At 45.3% G+C, this 21918-nt stretch overlaps 3 protein-coding genes across 4 annotated transcripts; all 3 read right to left on the bottom strand.

Moving 5' to 3' along the window:
• Nucleotides 1–296: 296 nt before the first annotated feature.
• LOC135584972 (probable galactinol--sucrose galactosyltransferase 2) lies at nt 297–5030 on the bottom strand. 2 transcript variants are annotated; one of them, XM_065105852.1, is made up of 14 exons: nt 4184–5030; nt 3873–4099; nt 3697–3787; nt 3561–3609; nt 3364–3455; nt 3169–3279; nt 2835–2957; nt 1967–2377; nt 1741–1882; nt 1589–1656; nt 1375–1509; nt 1073–1290; nt 906–994; nt 297–849 (listed from the first exon to the last, which is right to left on the bottom strand). In XM_065105852.1, the coding sequence occupies exons 1-14, from the start codon at nt 4372–4374 to the stop codon at nt 484–486; spliced, it is 2313 nt and encodes a 770-aa protein (XP_064961924.1). In that variant the 5' UTR covers nt 4375–5030; the 3' UTR covers nt 297–483. The 2 variants fall into 2 exon arrangements, with proteins under 2 accessions (XP_064961924.1, XP_064961925.1); XM_065105853.1 differs by having other exon boundaries at nt 628–806; nt 4184–4889.
• Nucleotides 5031–5559: 529 nt separating this feature from the next.
• On the bottom strand, nt 5560–10709 carry LOC135609203 (probable polygalacturonase At1g80170). The gene is made up of 9 exons (XM_065102302.1): nt 10308–10709; nt 9454–9582; nt 9061–9231; nt 8955–8975; nt 7983–8190; nt 7445–7526; nt 7225–7333; nt 6988–7104; nt 5560–5982 (listed from the first exon to the last, which is right to left on the bottom strand). Exons 1-9 carry the CDS (start codon nt 10569–10571, stop codon nt 5689–5691), a joined length of 1395 nt encoding a protein of 464 aa, XP_064958374.1. The 5' UTR covers nt 10572–10709; the 3' UTR covers nt 5560–5688.
• A 1165-nt stretch (nt 10710–11874) lies between these two features.
• Nucleotides 11875–15378, bottom strand: LOC135610863 (E3 ubiquitin-protein ligase WAV3-like). Its single transcript, XM_065105851.1, has 2 exons — nt 14434–15378; nt 11875–14104 (listed from the first exon to the last, which is right to left on the bottom strand). The coding sequence occupies exons 1-2, from the start codon at nt 14821–14823 to the stop codon at nt 11981–11983; spliced, it is 2514 nt and encodes an 837-aa protein (XP_064961923.1). The 5' UTR covers nt 14824–15378; the 3' UTR covers nt 11875–11980.
• Between the last annotated feature and the right edge of the window lie 6540 nt (nt 15379–21918).

Raw genomic sequence — 21918 nt, 5'->3', positions numbered from 1 at the left:
ACTTCAATCAACCTAGCTCTATGGGATTAGCACTTCAATAGAGTTACTATTTGTAGATCTTCTGGGCTTTTGTCAAGCAATTCCTCAATTATTAAAACAAATGACAAAGGCATGACTTAATATTTCTATAATGCAAATAAAGCAAATGAATTTAAGTATAAAGAAGTTATTTTTCTGTCAGTTGGAAGTGAATTCAAGATGCTTGTAATCCTGTTTGTTGTTTTATTTGTCGCACAGAATTTAATGTCTGTAGATTTGATCTCAGGCAATCGGTTTGAAAGCAACAGGTCAACTCCTCAGCATGATATCATTTGATTGAGAAGAAGAAGCTTCAAATGTGTCAGCAATGGCAGAGAGCTCGTTTCGTGCGATGATAGCTGTTTATTAGAAGGTTGCTGCATCCACCTCAAATCATCTCATTAGTAGTCATCTACGCATCATCACATTTCAACTCCCCAACCCTCAAATCTTGCTGCTTTGCCTCTAAACTTGGATCTGCAGACTCCACTTGTACATCTCCTTCTCCGGCACCGGGAAGTTGATGGTCACAAGCCCAGTCCCCTCGTCGTAGCTGAACTCCACGTTCGACGAATCAAGCGTGCATCTGAGTGGCCGCTGTGACGAGTACGCCCCGAAACGCCCGCGGCCGCGCACCCGAAGTGCCACAGTGGCCGTGCTCCGTCTGTTGGTGCTCAGGGTCGCCGTCGGATCGCTGAGGACGTGGCCGTCGTCTTGTCCAGCGGCGGCGTGGTTTGACGTCACGCTCACGTCGAATTGCTCCACCGCGCCGCCGGTGTTGAACATATCTAGCAGGCCAATCGGCGCAAATGATATGCTCGGGGTGATGTTCTGCGCATGATATGCACCGATCTAACGAGGAATTGTCAGGAAAAGTAGTTATATACCTTGACAGGGCAGACATGGAAGACCTCGTACTCGAGAACTTTGAGAGTCACCGGCAGCGTTGCTCCCTTGGGTAGCCGAATCAGCTCTCCTGAAGAGAGATTATGATGAGCATATCTATGACGACGTATCAGGTGAAGAGAGCGATCAACAAGTTATGTAATTAAACCTGATTTGAAGGCATAGATGACAGCTTGGCCGCTCCAATCCGGGCCGGCGAGTTGGGCGATGGCGTCGACGTCGGTGGCAATGACTGTGCCCGTGAGTGTACCCAGGGCGGCGTCGTGCACGCGAGTCTTCTTGGTATGCCTGCACCAGCCGGCGCCTTGGCAGTTGAAGACCCCCACCACGCCGGAGCACTTATTGACGTTCCATATCTTGAGCAAGCTGAAAGGACGACATGAATCCCGAGGCTTAGCTCTATAACTCGGCATCACAACGCAGAGTAAAGGAAGGCAGACGATGGGCGACCTGGTGCCGTCACGAGCTGGGTCGCAGAAGAGGCAGTCGCGCGTCGGGCGACCCGGGAGCTGCGCGCGCAGGATGGAGCCATCCGGCAGCACTAGCTTCCGCAGTAGCTCGAAGTTATGGTGGCCCGGTTTGTCACTGCGCCAACGTGCAAGCAAAGCTTAGAAGAAAGGATCGTACGGTGAGGTTCCACTTAGCTGTGAACGCGGTCGCTCACCTAACGTAGATGGGACAGCCACCAATTGCTCGAGCAGCAGCGTGGTACTCTGCTGCTGGATGGAGACTCTGCTCAGAGGAGGAGGTTGCCACATCAAACTTGTGTTGCTCAAGTAAGGATTTGATTAAGGGGAGAAATGAGTACTCACTTACATGGAACATATCCCAGTCCGGCAGCATGAACTCCCCCAGGAACAGGGTGTTGTAGGCCACAAAGGAGATGTGGATGGTGTGCGACGCCGGGTCTCTCGGGTAGAAGTCGTCCGACGCCCTCACCACCGCCGTCTGCTTCGCGCTGCACCGACGCAGTCAAACCATCAGATTAGTATGCAAAGCATGAATCGTCGATGGAGAGGAGGAGAGGGTGAGGCTTCATTGCCTGTAGAGGCCGTCGGTGTTATGGCACATGCAGGAGATGCAGCCGTTGTCGGGGAAGTTGCGGGCGACTGAGGCCTCGAGGGCCTGGTGGTAGGCGCGGGTGAGGGAGACGCGGCCGCCGTGGCCAGCGCCCAGCGTCTCGATGATGTTCTGCACGTCCACCTTAACGCCGTCGATGCCGCAGGAGGCCAAGTAGGCGTGCAGCTCGTTGTAGAAGCTGTACACCTTCTTGGGGTGGACGAGGCCGAGGCCATGGATGGAGAGGCTGTCCATGACAATGTCCGGCTGGTTGCCCATCACCCCCGGCGACTGCACCGGGTACGCCAGCGCGCTCTCGTAGTGCTCCATCCCCTGCACCGCCGGCTTCACCCCGCCCCAGTATCCGGCCATTGCATGCCACACGTACACATACCTGCAACAACAGCTTGGCTCGGATCAGAACAGTCACTCGCTTGGCTTACAATTAAGTCACACAAGAATAGAGAAAAAAAATAATAATATATTAATATTTTAGAAAACATTAGAGATATTTAGAAAAATAATAAGTATTAGTTAAAATTTTAAAATAATTATTTTATTATGAAAGAAAACATAAAGATAATAAGAGTCAAGCGAATAAAATTGATCACACCATCTATTTTTACGAGTAAGAGAGAGATAAATAATCATACATAAATAAAAAAATATATTAAAAGATATTAAAGTGTGAAAAGAGATTGAAGAAAAATAATCATCAATAAATATCTAAAAATAGAATTATATATATATATATAGTCTAACTTATAATCTATCAATAATTTTGAGTTAATATATATATATTAATACTGACTAGTTTCTCTTAACAACTTGCTTGAGCGTAAAAGACTCACTTCACGTCGCGGCGTTTCTTGACCTCCTCCACTACCAGCTTAAGCCCACTGCGCCGCTCGCCCTCTCCCTGCTTGCGGTGGAATTTGGCGTTCTCCTTTATCCCCGTCAGCCTGCTGGCGAACCTGGTCAACAGTACCGCACATTAAACACGCCACCACCAAACGGAGATCCTACCAAGAGTTCAATTCATGGCCTTCCTCGTCTCGCTCATCTGCCTTGTGATTGGCGGCGCCGCCGCTGCTGCCAGTCACAAGGCAGCTTGACGAGACGGGAAGAAGGGACCACTCGCGGGGGTCATCGCGAACGAGGAGGACTGAGGGTCGTGATGCGTACTGTGCTCCTTCCTGGACAACGGCAGCCGTCTGATCCCTGACCTCGCTGCCGATCTGCTGCCACCCGTCGTCTACGATGAGGAAACGCGGCGGAGCACCGCCCGCGGACAAGCTGCGAAATCACGGGGGACGAGAGGTTATCGACGGATGCTCTCACGAGCCACCGCAGTTACGGCGGAGAAAGAGAGGTCTTCACCTTCGCAAGCCTTGGTCCACACCCTCGGCGGTGACGTCTGTGTAGAAGGCGTCCCACGTGCACCACCCGAACCAGTCCACGAAGGAAGGCAACTGCGTCAATCACCGTCATCTATCAGTGCGAAGAAGCTTGCAGAAATCTCCGGACATAGACAGCGCGCGAGAGAGGGTTCCCGTCACGTGAACGAGGGTGTTTACCTTTTTCTTCTCGCGGTGGTGGAACGTCTCCAGGTGCTTCTCCACCGCCCTGTTCGGCGGATTTACCACAGCGAATTGGTTAGTAGAAAGGAATCAGGAAGCCTATTGAGCTACGAAGTTAACAGGTGCGACGTACTTCACCGCCTGGCTGATGACCTCGAAGGGATTGGCGCCGGCGTGCATGTAGACCATGTGCATCCCCTGCTTTGTTTCGACCGCCTCGTCTCCTGCACCAGGAAACGAGCCAGCAATAACATCAAACGCCGCATCTGCACTTTCTACAGTTGGCCGGTCTCTTGATTGTTTGCTTACCGCTCTCCAGGCATATCTCGATCTCGTCCTTGTCGTTGCCCTGCAAGACGGCACGGAACGAGCCGTCCAGGAGCGGGAGGAAGACGGTGTAGACGGTGGACGCCTCCGCCTCCTTGCCCTCCACCAGCAGGAACTGCGTCTCCAGCGGCACGTCCCGCCCGCACGTTCCCATCCGCTGCGTCATCCACCATAACTTGAAACGGAAGCAGCACATGAACCGTAGCCCCCTGGCGGTCGACGCACCACGCCGGCCGTTAATCTCCGACCGATCACAATACACACAAAGGCGGAACCGAGGAGCGGGGACTTACCGGAGGGTGCCCATGGGGAAGACGTGGAGGCTCTTGCTGTCGGAGGTGGCGGCGCCGATGAAGGCCCCAGCCATGAGGCCGGCCCCGGTGCCGCTAGTGAGGACGATGTTGTCCGGGACGTCGGTAAGGATGGTCTTCCCATAGACCACCAGATTCCCGTCGCTGATCGTGATCCCGGGAGTCACCGTCATCTTAAAGCCGAGGACTGCTTCTTCTTGATGGAAGAGCACTCTTTGCACCAGACCAACACGCTCGATGCGCTCTCATGGACGGGAGGGAAGGTGGGAAGCCCGGGGGACCGCTTTATATTCCCTACCCGCGCCGAGGGAGCTCCAGCCGCTGCCGCACATCTGGCGACGCGTGGCCGTGTTCCCCGGCAGATTTTTGTAGCGCCCTACCTTGCGAAGGCACCAGAAGAAACAGCGGCTGCACGGCTTCGTCACGTCACGAGAGCTGTACACGTGCGATTTGCTTAACGCAGGCGCAGAGGTTGAAGACGTTCACGCCATTGCTTTCTCTGCCTTCCACCTCCGACTCAGAGATGAGTCAATACGTGATCGATTGGTGGGTTGGGACGACGATTTTCTCGTGGTTTGCAGCTGAAGGTTTGCGGGCAGGTGGTGGGCCTGCGCTCGTCGGAGCGCAGCCCATGCCGAAAGCTCTACGACAACCGCACAAGTGCAGGTAATGTAAGCTGCAAGACTTGCCGTCTCGTAGGAATCATGTTCTGACGCTTATGTTAAGGAACTAAACGTGGCTGATGGGATGATGACTGTGCAGTGTTGACTGTGTCCACCACAGATGTCTTCTTCTAGGCCACAATTCGACAAGTGGGCGAGGAGATATTTCTGGAATCACACGCTAATATTCGTCGAATAAGACAATAATTTGGATGTTTAATCATCGCGTTGAACAATAGATGTGGACGTATTTAGGATGATATGATCTGTTGTGATGCATTAAAGAATGTCGCCAACTGTGATCATTACATGTAAACTGAGTCGGTGTTATTTGAAGATTCAGAGTTGTGACATTACCTTACCATACAATCAAAATTTTCTAGTTTATCTTAATCAAATAGGTTATCATATTAGAACAAGATTAGAAATAAAAAATAACTTTGATGGTACTATAACTATTATCATATCAGGGAATCAAATCTCATCTCGTCCTTGTTATCGAACCATTACAAATAAAAAATCAAGCTTCATTCTTGTTGGTATACTGTCATCAACATTATACATAGATTTTTTTTTTTTTATCAACTTTCAATTTGAAAGCAAGAGAAATTGATTATTGTAAGATCATAAAGAATATTTTTTAGTGTTCTATAGGTACAAAGCTACATAGTATTCACTTTCAACAATTCAAGTTTAGCCATGCGAGTAAATTATCCATCTTAGAAAAGTAGACATGAACACATCTTCAATAACCCCAGGAGCACTCGCCTTATCTTCTGGCACTTTGCCATCACTTGTTTGTGATGGCTTCTTTAAGGAGAGGAATCATAGCTCTGTGTGGGTAGGATCATGAGTTTGCCTTTGGGCATCTTCCTGGATTCCGCCACAGCTGGAGGACTTGAGGCAATCCGCCGTAGGCTGCACAATTCCGTAGTGGAATCCCATGGCACAATTGCAGAAGGTTTTAGCTGTGCCGTTTTCCGTCTCGAGGTTAATGTTGTTCAGGACAATGTTGCTGCATGGTACAGTGTCACTGCATGCAAATTTCATTGCGTGAGGAGTTCTTGAGGTGCCATTTATATTCCTGAAGATGACTTGGCTTATCTTCACTGCTGATGTCTGAAAAGAAAAAGGAAAAGAAAAACCGCTTGCTAGTGATATTAACAATTTCAAGAAGGTAGCAAATTTCTAGGACATTTTCAACAAAGTAGTCATCTCTACTAGATATTCTTGTTGAATTTTTCACAAAAAGAGAAACAAAATCTATTCCATGATAAGGATGTTACCACTTGAAAATCTTACTAATCGAATTGGTTTATCAACACTACAAAGGCAAGTTAGGGATTACCAAGACATCCAGGTTGTGATATCCTCATTATTTTCGATAAATCAGGACTCGGCACGTAGAGTTCCAGTCAATGTCTGCTGGACATGTCATGTCAACTTTCAAAGATGACAAAGAATCCAGTGGACATGTTATATCAACATAACACCTAGAGAAAATATTTCATACTAAATTGCCATGACAGTGGAAAAACAGACACTATACAAAATAATCTTTTTAAAGGTTTTTTCTTCAAAATGAGTAGATGAATTATGAACTCCTTATGGGTTTTTGATGTTTGAAACGAACTTACATGCAATACCTCGAACATCGAAGAAGTTTGGTTGAATGCACCCTTGGTGCAGATATGTCATACATGATACAATTGGTCCAATTTTCCTTGAGTCGTGATACAACAACTCGAAAAACAAGTTGGGTCAGAATAAATTTCACCGAGTTGGATTGATCACCAAAATTGACCATATCACTAAACCAAAAGTTTTGTATGCCGTGTAGGTACATCTATAACATAATTGGATGACTATTTTGTAATGGAAAATTACAAATTTGAAACCAAGCATTCTAATCATGTTTACTAGCATTACTTGCAGCTAGATCTTAGTTGTTACAGATATAGTTCCAGATTATATGGCAAGGTACAACTGCTAGAAAATTTGAACTTCGGTTGGAGAACTGAAGCAGAAAGCAGAGGAAGACAGGTATGTCATTAAACATCAATGTTTTTATCTTTATACCATTTTTATTATGTGAACAAAGGAACTAAGCTTAAGTGACCTTACTTGGTTCTTGCAAGTGGCTGGGGAATCACAGTAAAACTGGTCTATGATGATCGGGTTCTCAACATCATTCATCTTCACATTCTCAAAGCGCACTGACTTAACATATCCTGATCCACCCTGTTCAGCAATTTGAGACTTTAGGCAATCATCCATGTAGATAGTATGAGGCAAGACATTTCTTTTCTCCGTAGACCAAAGCCATATAAGATATCAAGCATATGACTGCAGGATACTTACTTGCCAGGTTTTGATTCTTAAACCATTTTTAGTGCCAGAGATTGTTGCAGTGTCCAAGACAACACCTGTAACAATGCCTGTTGACTTATCCTTTCCTAGGCTCCCTATACTAACCATCCAAATTACCACAGAGAGAAATCACATCATCACTCTTAATCAGCAGGTCAATCTTCATTCAAGGTTTTTTTCAAGACAATTCGAACACAATACTAGGTGGTACCTGATTCCATGCCCTGGCCCACACATAATTTTCTTCATCTTGATATTTGAGCTAGCATTCACAATTGAAACACAATCATCCCCTGTTTAATCAACAAAAATGACTTCTTTATTGTTAAAGTGTTTTCACTTATACCCATGATCTGAGATCTAATATCAAGAAATACATCAAAAAAGGCATATGCAATTGGGGAAAGAAAGACAAATTTTCATGTCCAAAATTAGATTTCCCATTTAGTTCAACAATGTTCATACAGTAGATATTGACAACTGGGGAGATTAAGCTTAGGTTGAAGCTGTCATGCCTTATGCATAAGGACACATAAGAGTGATACAAATTGTTTGTAAAATTTAAACAAGAATTTATTTCTTTAGTTAATCCTACACAATCATGATGCAAAGATTTTAAAAAGAATAAAGAGTAACTCCTACTAATATCCATTATTGTTGTACTTGCATAACACATGCATGCCTCCTACTTTGAAATGACACAATCATCACAGACAAGCATTTAAAGAAGTATCAGATAGCAGATGTACCTGTTCCAATGTGGCAATTCTGGATGGCAACATCGGTTGACTCACCAATGTGAATGCCATCTGTGTTTGGGCTATCTTTTGGGGCCAATATGCGCACTCCAGATACTCGTACAACATCTGAACGATATATCACGAAATGCATCTGCTGAGCGAACTGGATAGTGAGGCCTTTCACTCTTATCTTGGTGCTTGAATCAATTGTAAGTGCCTGAAACATAAGTCAGTGTAACCAACAGGTTCTTGTGCTAATGTTATAAATTTGTATTGCTAAATTAGGAGGTTCTAGATAAATTTTTTTATTTAGTAACATTCAGAAATTAATTTTCCAATTAGAATCTGCAAGTTTAAGACTTTTGTTGGTACAAGCACCTGATTAAGAATATGATTTTATTCTTTGAATTTATTGTTTAGAAGGAAGTGTTGAAATTAACATTACACTCGACTATATACAATATCCATCCTAAACACTGACAAGATCATCATGCACCTGATTTATATCCACATGTCTACTAATCTTCATATATTCAGATATGTGATATATACATAGAGATAGTTTTTCATTCAATCCATCTCAAATTGTTCTTCCCCTTATTTTTCGACATATATTGGATCATAACATGACACAGAAAATTGATATGCCCAACATTTTTTCTCACCTATTCTACAAAAACGAAATCATGAATTAGCCATGCCCAGCTGTTTATTTTTGGAATCCTCCTTATTCTTGGTTGCCTCAGTAAAACAATGATATATCCCCAGAAGGGATCTAACTTAAAGATAGCAGTGCATTATGTACCAGATTAAGTTATAAATTAAAAGACCAAAATATCTGACAAGTCTCTACTCAAAAACTCTCAATCCATGAGACCTTGGACCATAAGAAAGGCTAAAATGACAGAAAATGTTCCACATGTCCACCTAACATCCAATCCAGATGATAGCACTAGAAAAAGCAGTGCATAAGAATCTTACCGTTGGTGCCTCTTTGCATGGCTGCATATAAGTGAAACAAAAATGTGAGATTGGAGCATAAAGCATAGCTAACAAAAGGCAAAAAAAGATGTGAGTTATTTCTTACATTGGTTCTATCGATCTTGCAGGAAGCAGCCCACCATTTGCTACCGGAACCATCAATTACCCCACCACCCTGGAACCTGACCCCGTTTAGGTTTGAGAAAGATAGCCACATACTTGGGTACTTGGGATCCCAATCCTTTGGGTCATCCGGTGCTACTATTGTCCCTTTCACCTGACCAATTCCAAAATGGAAGGGTATCCTTGTAATTCATGAATGTTTTAAGGCAATTGAGCTTCATAACTGTATTTATACATTTGTACTATAATTGTAAGGAAAGAAGCAGCATACACAGGTGCTTTTGAGGATTCCTACAATTTCTAGGCCTTGTTAATTCATACTTGTTATAGCACTGTATAATGCATTACATAAGATGCCAAGAAACAGAAATAGTACCTGGACAATTAGGTGCCGTTGACAGGGCCCTCTGAAGTTAGTGGCATTAACCTTATAACGATGCCGCTCAGGCACTAGAAGAACTGCATTCTTCAAAGAGCATGCCTTATACCAAGCATTTCGGAACGCCTACAAGACATTTTGGATGTAAATAAGAAATTAGCTACAAGGTATCAGAACTAACATAAGCACCAAATAAATGTGATACTGGAGCCGTATGGGGGCCCTCCTAGTTGGTTTTCCGAAGGATGGAGCTAAGCTTTCTATCAAGGGGGATCACCATTGTCACTACCAATTTTTAACATAATGAAAACCATAATCACATAGAGATGCAAACTGGGTGGACCAAATCTATCAGACTTTGGCTGATCTGTGACATATCATATCAGAGGTATATCTACAAGAATCTAGTACTTTGCATTACAGATCAATCTCCAAACTAGTGTATGTACTACAAATATCTAGAAAATTCAAGGGATTTTCACAGTTTTCCATCACAGTGTTCACCTGGATCATGTATCAGAAATAATTGTGCCAAATTTATGTGAAAAAAGAGGATAAACAATTTAAAGAATCAATTTAGATAGTAAAAGATCCCGAATTGGTGAGAGCTTCTAATAAGGAGGATAAATATCATATTACATTAATGACAAAAAAGGATGCGCAAAAGTGATGTAAACTAAGAAATATTGCTAGATATGAGTAAGCTTGGCATAGGCTCAATTCTATCCCTAACATATTATAAGTCCAAGATTTCCATATGTAATCATCAGATTGGACTTTCAAGTGAAAGATATTAATGAAAGAAGGAAATCTAAAATAAAAATGTGGAGAACTGGCAGCTGTAGCTGTACCATGGTGTCGTCTGCTACACCATCGCCAACTGCACCAAAGCTATGGACATTCACAGGGACGCGCGCCACCCCTCCCCTTTCCAGCATCAGAATCGAATCTGCTTCGTCGCTGAGCCCTCCGGCTCTTTCTTGCTCTTGTTCTCCATCTCCATTAAACCAGGAGTGAATCTTGTCAGTCGTGAATCTCTGGTCATCACTGGAACTGGCACTTATTATCAAGATGAGCAGCACCAAAATCGAGAAGAAGCCCAATGTTCTCCCCATTCACCTCAGCAAGAAATTTGATCTGCGAATCAAGCTACAAGCTATGTGTTAAACCATGGGAGCTTAGCGATCCAATATAAACCAAGAGAGGAGGCAGGAGGTTGCTTTGCAGGAAAAATCCATCGAGAGGGGTTCCTGTGTGTTCCCAAGAGCAAGAACCTGGCTTGGCTTCCAAGAGTAGAAGAGAAGGTGGCGGCAATGGTGGTGGTCTCTTTCTGACTTGAAGTATAAGAGAATTGGATACCGACATTCCAGGCCTTACAGGTTTGTGCTTTACGCCTCCTCCTCCTCTTCTAACATAAGGGAGGTAGTGTGATCTGCTCTGCTGCCCATGGCGGGATTGCACTTGGAGAGGGCGGACAGGAGTCCACTCCCATGGGCCACACGTAGGATCGTAGGCCTAGCCGCCATGGCTGGCGAGTCCTTTACTCCAACCACCAATGCCGCATGGCCAAAAGAGAAGACGAACCAGAGGTCGTTCTAGTCGCAGCCATCAGCAGAAGAGGACATCATCGAGGCGGCAGTAACTCCTCCTCCTCCTCTCATCTGCTCCGCCATCGAGGTGGTGGTAGGAGACCGGCGCAAAAGAGCGAAGCAGAGGGAGGGGAGGATTCGGCATCGAAGCAGAGGCGGCAACAGCGGATGAGGGATTTGTCGTGTGAGAGGGGAAGAGGGAAGCGACGGCGGACTTGAAGTCGAAATGGGACTTCTTTACGTATATATCCCTGCCTATATGACAAATACCATATCATGTCCCTCCCGTCCACACAGAGTAAAAGGTTTAATTCGTCATTTGATCACTTTCAATCCATAGATTATACCTTTTCATGTTTTCTCAAATTATATATATATATATATATATATATATATATATATATATATATATATATATTTCAACTGAATATGACTATCAAAGCCAATTGTCCTTTAGAACATTAATGCAAGTTTACTAAACATTGATGGAAATACCACCATTAATAACATGTGTAAAACCATATTTAGCACTTACACATTTAATACTTTGGTAAAACAAATTAATAAGCCACTCTCTTGTGAGTTTGTTTTTATTACTGGTTATGTAGCATTTGAGCTTATGATTGTTCTCAAACCTATATGCTGCTTCCATATGTATATATACTATACATATGTATATTATAAAGTTGATTTTATAAAGCAAATTGGTGGTTGAGATTAAAAGTTTAGGTGGGATGAATGGCTTTGATAGGATCCTTAATATTGCACAAATTGGACAAAATCGCAAGCTATAATTTTTGGATGATTTAATGTCGCCTAACTCAATTGGTGGATGTATGTATGTATGATGAGAATGTTCATTGTTTTGAGAATAATAATGTCTACAATAAAAGAAAGGAGAATGGATTATTTATAGGGTTTGGGTCGGTCTTCACTTAGAACCGGGCGTTCTCGAACCCATGTAGATCGCCGCCCCGGTTCAGGCTTTTCCGCGTGCTGGCCACCTTGGCCAGCTGCTCGGCGGCGCGCCAAGCCGAAGTGGGCGTCAGAGGCTCCCCTCGCACCTCCGCCGGAGCTTCCCGCCGCCGGCGTCTCATCCCGGATGGCGAGAGGACCTCTTCCTGCAGCTGATCATGATGAAGCCGGTGTTGCGCCTGGTACCGCCGCCGCTGGAGGGCGGCGAGCTCCGCGTCAAGGTTCTGGACGAGGTGGTGGTCCTGGCGGCTATCGGAAGCGGACTGCAGAATCAACGCGCGAGCGGAGGAGAGGAGGTGTCGGGCCGTGGCGTAATCCGAGAGGTCGGCGAGGCGCCGCGACTCCGCCACCGCGCGGGTCGAGACGAAGATGTTCCGGAGGCGCAGGGAAGTGGTCGGGCTGGCGGAGGACGAGGCAGAACGGCCGAGCTCGGAGTGGTGCTGGAGGAGGGGCGGCAAGAGAAGGATCTGCTCCGCGCTGAACGCGAGATCTTGGGTGGCTGGATCCTTGTAGTTGCACTTCACTGACAAGCGGTGGTGCCCGCCGTGTCCGCCGAGCGGCGCCACCGGCAACCTCAGCTCCACAAGCAGCTCCCTCTCCTCCTCTGCATAGAGGTCACCCAACCGGATGACAGAATTCCCTCCTCGGAGGGCCACGTCGCAGCCACCACCGCCGCCTCCACACGGGTGCACGGCAGAAAATTCGCCGGACGGGAAGACAAGTTGGAGGCGGACGTCCTGCATGACCACGGACACGAGGCCGCCCACGCACTTGATGAACGCGTCTTCTGATGGCACCTGACCCTGTTTCTGTGGCGGTCGTTCTGCTCCACCGTCTCCAAATCCAGCATCTTGGATGGGGATCTCCAGATGCGCGAAGCGAGTGGCGGCGGTCGTCGTTGCTAGAGGATGAAGCCCGATATGGCCACCGCCGGTACCACGCGGCGAGCGAAGGGGTTTGTAATCATGATGGTTGCTCCCCTTCTTCTCTTGTTCCGGTTGCTGCTGCCTGGAGTCGGATAGGAGCATGATGGTGCCCACCGGGTTGCGCTCCCTGCGGTCTTCGAGGACTTTGGTGGCCTTCCGGAGGGCGTCGCTGACGCTGGCGCCTCTCGCGGCGGCGCCACCGCCCACCACGACGAGCCTTTCCACCACCTGGCGGGCAGCCCGCTGGCCTTGCCTCGACATCCGTCGTAGAGGGAGGAGCCTCTTAGCACCTGCGGCTGCCGAGAAGGCCACTATGGAGAGCCGGTCCCCGGGGCCCAAAGAGAAAACCACCAGCCGCATTGCGCGCTTCAGCATCCGGAGCTTCTCCCCTGTCATGCCTTGGCTCACGTTCAGCACTGTCACCAGATCAATCGGGGCGCGGAGAGGGGCGAAGGATCCTATCGGTGGCGCTTTTACCTTAAGAACCACCACGTAGCTTCGGTGCCTCCGCCCTTCCGAGAGCAGGGCCGCCTGCGGCATCACGCTCACAAGGCCGCCACCAGCCCTGGACCTCGATGTCGGCCGACGACGGACTCCTCCGTCAGTGCGGCTGGCAGATCGGGCGCGAGGGGTCGCTAGGAGCCCATAAAACTCGTCGTCTCGTTCCACGTCCTCCGTCTCCTCGTCCTCGCCGTCTTCGTCATCCTTGTCCTCGTTGGCTGCTTCTGGTATAGGATTGAATCGCATCACCCCTCCCTGGTTGGGCTTCGACACAATCAGCAGCGGCTCGTCGTCGTCATAGACCTTAGCAGCAACAACGGCGGCGGCGGCGGCGGCAGCCAATCTGTTCTCCCCCAGCTGTCGTTCCCCGCCTTTGCTGGTGTTCCGGCTGCCGCCGTTGGTAGTTCTCCTATTCGGGTTCCAGTTCTCCGTCTCTCCCGCCGCCCCTGGCTCGGGTGCATCGTCTTCTCGGCGGCGGAGCGCGGAGAGAAAGGGCGCGTGGCGCCAGGAGGCGGAGCAGACGGGGCAGGCGAGGCTGGCGTGGCTCCTGACGTGGGCGGCAATACAGGAAAAGTGGAAGGCGTGGGAACACTCCGCCGTGAAGACTGGCGTCTCCTGGCTCGCCTTCAGGCACAGCGAACATATCCTGCACCGGCTCTGCAGTTCCACCACCACCAGAATGAGAACAAACAGTAGCCTTCGACGACGACGACAACAATAAGAGTACTTCACATGCTTCGATCATAACAAAAGGCTGAGAAAAAAAAGACAAAAAAAGCAGCTGAAATGATTGGAAAAGATGGAGAGGGAGTTCGGTCCATTCCTCCATCATTCTGCAATCAAAGCGCCGCACCACGGCCAAAAGCTACGACTCTCTCACGAGATCCAGCCATCGAGAGGAGGAAACATTGACCAAATTAAAAAGAAAGAGATGAAAAGAAACGAAATAACGGGAATCAAAGGTAAAGGTGCAAGCTTTTCCATACCCGGGAGAGGTGCTTGAAGAGGGCGAATCTGGAGGCTGTTCTCGGAGACGAAGGCGCGGAGAAGGCCTGCCGATGAAACAGAGCGGGGCTCCGACTCCTCGGAGTGGTGGCGGTGGGGACGGAAGATGTGGCCGCGTCGCATTGCACCGTCTTGTTGTCTGGAGTCTTCGACTTGGTGCGGCACCGGAGGCCCGGGGCCGCCTCCGCCAGCGCCAGCCTCGGCGTCGAGGGGTTGCTGCCGCCGCCGCCGGAGAAGAAGCTCAGCTTTGCGCAGCTCCTGGGGCTGCGCTGATGCTTCTCCCCCGCTTCCACCCTCGTCCCCGTCGCAGCAGCATCCGTATCTCGACGGACCGACGTGCAGAAGGCTCTCCTCCACCCTCCTGTTCCCATCGCTTCCTTCCTCCGCTCACAGCTTCCTTGCTTCCTCTCTCCGAAGCCTATTTATCACTCACAAGCACCTCATCATCACCGTCGTCATCGACTGCCGTTCTCCATGAGAAAGAAACAGCAGCAGTAGAAGCAACGGGAGATCAAATAAAACAAAGTTCCCGGTATCAACACCAACGATCTCAATCACCACACCGCCACCCGTCTCACCCTCCGGAGCCAAACCACTCCAATCTCTTTCCTTTCCTCGACTGACAAGACCTGGAGATGGTAGCTGAGGGACCTACGAAGATTTGCACTTAAGGAAGGCACTGTCGTTGCAGAGTAAAAAAGGCAGTAGGCGTTACTGGATCCCGGAAAGCTACTTGTATCTGCTGCGTCAAACACAGCTCCCCAAAAGAACGATAAGAAAAGCGCTCGGCATCACTGCGGACGGTAACAATTGCTCCTGCATCGAGACGAGTTTGGATCTCAAAGTCAACAGTGCATCTATCTATCAGACGCCACCTCGCCCCCCGCAAACTTTCCCTCTCCAATCTGTCCTTAAGCAACCCTTCTTCTTCGTAGATCAACTCCAATTCCCCCACATATAATTGGGCCGTAAAGACACGGACGAGTGAGGAGGGCGACGGTCGGAGAAAATCGAACGATTAGGATAATCTCGCTGTTCTTCTATTTGTTAATAACTTTTTTTATCTTCTGACCGGCGATCGAACATCCTTCTCCTACATCGATTTCACTATAAACGGAGGTGAATAACGGGGCGAAGGTTGACGGACGCTCGTCGATGGCCCCCGTTGCTCTAGTTGCCCGCCCATGTTCCAATAGCAAAGGCGAGTCCCTTCGATCCTTCGACGACTCCTGCTAGCATTAGCATTGATGGTGAGAACAAATACCCCCTGCTTCTCGTCCATTTGATCCGCAAGGAAAGCCTTCTCCCATGACTATTTCCCCTGGCACAAGTAATATCTAACTCTCTTCTCTTTTGGAATTCTTTCGAATCACTTATCTCGTCGTTTAATTCTTGATAAAGTAAAAGATTTACCGATTGATTTTGTAAAATTTGATCATGATTCACTAATATCCCAATGTGCTGGGTGGCAATTCAGTTTAGTTGATAGTTTTTTAATCGATAAGATATTTAGTCAATATTGATTAAGAAATAGGAGAATCAATGGTTGGGTCATTCTTATTTTGAAAGATACATTTTGAAGTTCTTTAGTTTTAATAGGATAAAATCATACGGGTATGCCTATTACTCAAAGTGAATAAATTTTCATGAGCTCTCACGCTCTCGTCGTAAAAGCCACTTCTAAACATCTCGACCCATCTCCCTACTGGACTCCATCGAATCTCGGCTCCTTCTCCTACTGCCTCGTGGACCGTGACTCCATCTCAAAGTAGTGTAGTGTTTTTCACGGACGTCCTTCAGGATAGTTGCGTTGGCCTCCTTCGAAGCTGAACAAGGGCCATCACATCGCGCTTTCTTCTCTTCCCTGCGTCGGCGTCATTCTTTATTGTCGCCCTTCCTCTGTCTCTTCATGTAAAGGCAGAGCCGACGCAACCTCACAACTGCTCCCCGACCAACGATCTCTTCTCCTCGTTTTCGCATCTCGCTCGAGTGAGAAGTGTCGTTGTCGCCGTCTTTACCGTAGCAACCCTCTCCGTCGCAGCAGCTGTAGCAGTAGTGATACTAAAGTTTCTTTTTCTTCAATAAAGCTTCGTCAATACAATCTTCTTCTTTCTATTTCATTTCTATCACTAACGACGAATCGGCCAAATAAATTTATCATATTAGCGTTAAAAGAAGGGCCTTGAGCCCTTAGCTCTTATATGGGAAAGAGCGCTGATAAAAATATTTAGTCAAGGACTCATAAGCCTATAAGATTATTTTTATTCTTAAATAATTTTTTTTCGAGTTCATAAACTTTCAAAGAATAAAACTATACGGATACATGCATAAAACTTTACAAATTAATATAATTGATCTTTTGTACTTGAAAAAATAAAATAAAATAAAGAAAAAAGGAAGAAAGAAAGGCAACCGTTCTTTTCTGTCTCCTCTCTGCTCGCCGTCCAACCGCTCCATTCCTCTTCATAGCTTTGCTACTTTAATGGACTTCTTCGTCCTTTCCGTGCGACGACGCCCTGTCCAGGTCTCTTTTGGGAGTAGAACCAAAAATAAGGTCTTCTCAGTCTGACGCACACCCCCACCATTAACACCGCCCGCACTCGTCCAATGGAAGGACTCGAGCAGGTCTGCCGCTGCTAATTGCAGCACAGCAGCATTTAATCACCGTCGGGGAGAGAGAGCGAGAGAGGGGGCTTCCACGGTCAAAATTTCGACGGTCAACGTAAAAATCGAAAGGAGACGCGCGGAAAAACCTATTGCCAACCGAGCTTCGTCATTTGTCGCATACGTGGGCCCCCGTGCGGGACCCGGGGCACGGTGGCCTAAGCCTCGCTCGTGACGCGCTCGGGTCCCACACGCTACCGCGGAGCGGTCACTTCCGTCGGCATGCCGAGACGAAAAGATACTCCCACTTACGAATCGGTGGCGGTGTGCGGAACCCGAATCTCCAAGGACAGGTGGAAGTCGACGTGGGATGCCGCAGTTGATGTGCCCAAACGTTCCTCTCTCTCTCTCTCTCTCTCGTCGCCATTGCGCCACTGTGGACACGCGGCTGCCTTTGGAGGCGAGCCACCCGGCTGCCACGTTCCCCTGAACTATCGTCATTATTATTAGTATTAGTATTGCTATTATCGCCTAAAGCATCACTTGATGCAGTCATCGGAATATGCCTTCATCAGACTGCTGGTTTGACATCCCTCCCTCTCTAAGTCACATCGGAAAGCGTGCAGTATGGGTCGATTAATACGTGGCTCGATGATGATGACGATGATGTGATCTGTAACGTAACAGTAACGATGACGTGCGTTTGGCTGAAATGGCAGTGCAAGTCGTCTTCACGGAAAACAAAACATATATGAATCACATTCTCACCACACAAGTGTTTACTTGTCCTCAGGTCGGAAGATGACGTGTCAATATCTCTCCTATCTTACACCACATTTGTCTTGTCATAAACAGTGATTATTTTTTTTTTCCAAAAAATATAACAAAATATTATGATAGGGAACAGCTCATATAATATGATTGATTTGTGATAGAAAAATATTCAGTAAATTAAGGTTGGACATGTGGTAATCTAGTCAGGGATCCGATCAATGATTGAATCATATAGATATCGATCAAATATAAAATTTTATTCAAATATTTTGTTTATAACTTAGAATTTTTTTTATTAAATTATTTATAAAAAATATCAAATTATAATAATTAAGGTTAGTTATTATTTTATTTAATTTTTTGTTTCTTAAAAATCAATCGGATGTTCGAGATCCTACGATCATTTACGATTATTTTTCATACATATGGGAAACATGAAAACAATATAAAAAATAACTCATGTCAATTTCGAAGTGAGCATCAATTCGACACTTTCTTTTCCACATTGAAATTGATGGGAAAAGGAAATAAAGAAACGAGGAACATGACAGAAATTAATTATATGGGCAAGTCTTGTCTCCGACAACAACCGGTCGTCGGAAATCCACGTAATAGCAAAGTCGGTTTGCAATCCAATTGCAGTGATTGATTGCACTCCGAAGACAACAAAGAGAGCGACACGATAAAAGACAGATATGGCTGGGAATTATATGGAAGAGTTAGAGATCGTCATCATATGAGCAAATTTTCGAAACTAAGAAAAGGCATAGACATATTTCTTCTTCTTCTTCTTCTTCTTCTTCTTCTTTCTTTTTGTGAGAGAGAGTTCATTCAATCACAAGAACTCAGTCCAGGGAAGAACGACTGGTACGTCTCATCTCAGTTCATGAACACCGTACGTAGGTCGTCACATGCGAGTGGCGCCGACAGAATCTCTACTGTGAGTCAAACTCATCAAGCTTTAATTACCGGCAGGCAGCACGCACTTGAGCGAACATGGTCTCGTCCAACACTTGGGCGACGCACATGAGAAATCAACCTGCAGACATCTCCCACATGGCGTTGCAGATCCTTCTTGAAGAAACTAATATATACATGTATATGTGTGTGAGAGAGAGAGAGAGCGTCTTGCCTTCAACCACAAGCTTTGCCGGATCCAGTTTGACCACCGGAAGCATGGTTTTGATGCACGAGTCTACCATGTGGAAACCCACCTCCTTAGCAGCATTTCGTCGGACGGGTGATACATCGTGGTTCATCGTTTTACTGAGAAAGTAGGGATACAGGTCTCGTAGTTTGCTTCGTGGGGAAGGGAAGCCATGCCATGCGAGACTCTACTGGTTTCTTCTTCCTTCATCTTCTTCAAATCGATCTAGGGTTTCCTGATCCCATTACCTTTAGTATTGCTACATGGATGAAGATACGTAGACACAGAAGCAGCAGCACATTCCTCCATCGGATCAGTCGTGTGAAGTTGAATGCAGGAATCGTACCATTATTATACGTTGCGGTATCACATGGATGAGGTGAATGATTTGCTCGAGGGAAGCCATGGAGGAAGACAAGCAGACAGGGAGATCAGTGGCGATGCGTTTGTGGATTATATTAAGTGACATGCAAGCCATGAGCTGAAACAATTTATTTAACGACACCAATGATGAGAGAGAAGGATGGAGTGAGTGACAGTTATTAGTTTAACTATAATATCTACTAAAATATCCTTGCGATTGTCATGGACTTAGCTGATTTAGGCTAAGTCGTGCGGCACCCTTGCGTGTTCGTCTTCAAAGGTCAACCTCCCATAATTCATTAGGATCTACAAAAGAGAAAACGAGTTAGAGAAATGCCTAACTCAGGATCCACAAACAAATATTTTCGAAAACACTTCATAGACAATGCAAATTACAAACAGACTGTACAAATTCTAAACAGTTATACAAAAAAAAGTTAAAATGATTTACTACAGACCGAAAATCTCTCACAAGTGTTCACGTGACACTATCTTTATTTACAAGCCTAAAGCGACCATCAAACCCCAGTAGAATAGGACTATTAAACCTTTGACCATCCCTCTACATATTATGCAAAACATGAACATACCAAATGTCACGGACATGTTCACAAATGGTCAATCTTTTCATAGTTTCGACTTGTATAGAAAGAATATTGATCGGTGACGAGCAAATATCATACAAACTTTCATCACGACAAAGTGTCTAGGGTTTGTTCGTCGCATGCTTTGTAGTCTTATGTCGTATGGGCACTTGTGTATGGAAATTTTTCTACTGTTGATGCTTATATCTCTCTCAAACCTATTGAGAAGACTAAATTGCATTCAACACTGATCAAGTCTCTGCAAAATTGATCCTTACTCATTTGGGAGCAAAATAAATCGATTAGATAATTGGGCCAATTGGGCTTTGAGACATGCCATTAATCGATAGCCTGCACTTAATGCAAAACAAGTTATTTATCCCTCTAAAAAGCCCTCTAAAATCGGACAACTCATATATGTCGTTTGTGATTAATCTCTGTCATCTTACTATCATCCGACTATTAATTGAAATTCTATATAGTATTCGATTTAAATCCTCTCTCTCTCTCTCTCTCTCTCTGTCTTTTATTCTTTTGATAGAGTTGGGTAAACATCATTGACTACAATTTTGTTGTTCTCTTTCGTATGCTAAAATAAAAATAATATATTAGATATTATTTACGAGGGACCATTTTCGACAATGTCCTCAGCAACATACTAAGCGACATAATAGCCAATTGACATGAGGATCACTTTGCCTCTTACAGTAATCAACTTGCATTCTTCTTCCTCTTTTGATGGATGAGATGATTCAAAGCCTAACTCTGTGACCCCATATGCAACACGTAAATGTTGACTTGAAGGCACAAGCAAATCACAAACCATCTTCACTAACAGCTGAACATGTGGAACCTTTAATGATCGATTATAACACTTCGTTACACCATCAAAGATGACCTTATATTTATCATCTACAATCGTAGATAGCATTGTAGCCTTTTATGTGCTTAGAACATGTCAAAGTCATCTACGATTGTTGGATCAAATAATTGCTATAGCTTAGCTCAAAACTAATCCAATATATGACATATTTCATAGTATGGATAAAATTACAAAATTTGTTTGTACTCCATCTGATTTGACATCAGCTTAATTGTTGCTGTAATAAAAATAAAAATAACATATCGATAAAACTCGAAAGTGAGCCATACTACCATTAATACAATGATGACTAGGTCATGTCTAGCTCAATAATTACTCGGATGCATGATTAGTCGAACTTAATATATGTTCAACAATTATTTTATATGACTTTTTCTCGTTAACTCACCATATATCCTCTTATGAGTTTCAAAAATTCACTATAAAAATACTCATGTATGCTACTATATACATAACTCATTTTTCTTACATTTGACTCTTTTATCGTTTGAATATGTTTTCTTTGGATATTCACTTAAGTATCGGAGGAACTTTTATTGAGTACGTCATCATCGATATAGTTATTGAGAATATATATTTAAAATTCCTCCCAAATTCGATACTCCACTTATGACATTTTAACAAATGGACGTAGGTGGGCTTGATATATGAGATGATTAGAATCCAACTCTAATAAAATAAAATAACAAATACATAATCTATCCAACAACTTGGATGGAAGCATTCTTCTCTAAAGGGGACATCTTTAAAGGTCAATTTCTTATCTTACTTTCTCATTTCATGTAGGAGGATCCTAAGGCTGCTAAGTAGCACCCCTACCTTGTTTCATCGGATCGTTGTCACTTTAATGATAATCACGATCACTCATATTTCATTTTGTTCTTATGCCAAAAAGGGACTTTTTTGCTCCTTAATGAAGCTAAACTATAAAAAAAATGATATGAAAGGGATGAATCTTAAGGAATCCAATGAGTTAGTCGATAATTCTTTTTGGCTGTGATTCCACTCAATATAGTATTGATAATATTCACTAAGAAAAAGGTCTTCAATCGTCGATCCAATCACATTAGCGTTTGTCAAATAAAAAACTATTTAGATAATATATCTACTA

The sequence above is a fragment of the Musa acuminata genome, chromosome BXJ2-4 (assembly GCF_036884655.1).
Source record: "Musa acuminata AAA Group cultivar baxijiao chromosome BXJ2-4, Cavendish_Baxijiao_AAA, whole genome shotgun sequence".
Classification (NCBI taxonomy): Eukaryota; Viridiplantae; Streptophyta; class Magnoliopsida; order Zingiberales; family Musaceae; genus Musa; species Musa acuminata.
Note: the sequence above shows the minus strand (reverse complement) of the source record. Positions and strands in the feature narration are given on the sequence as shown.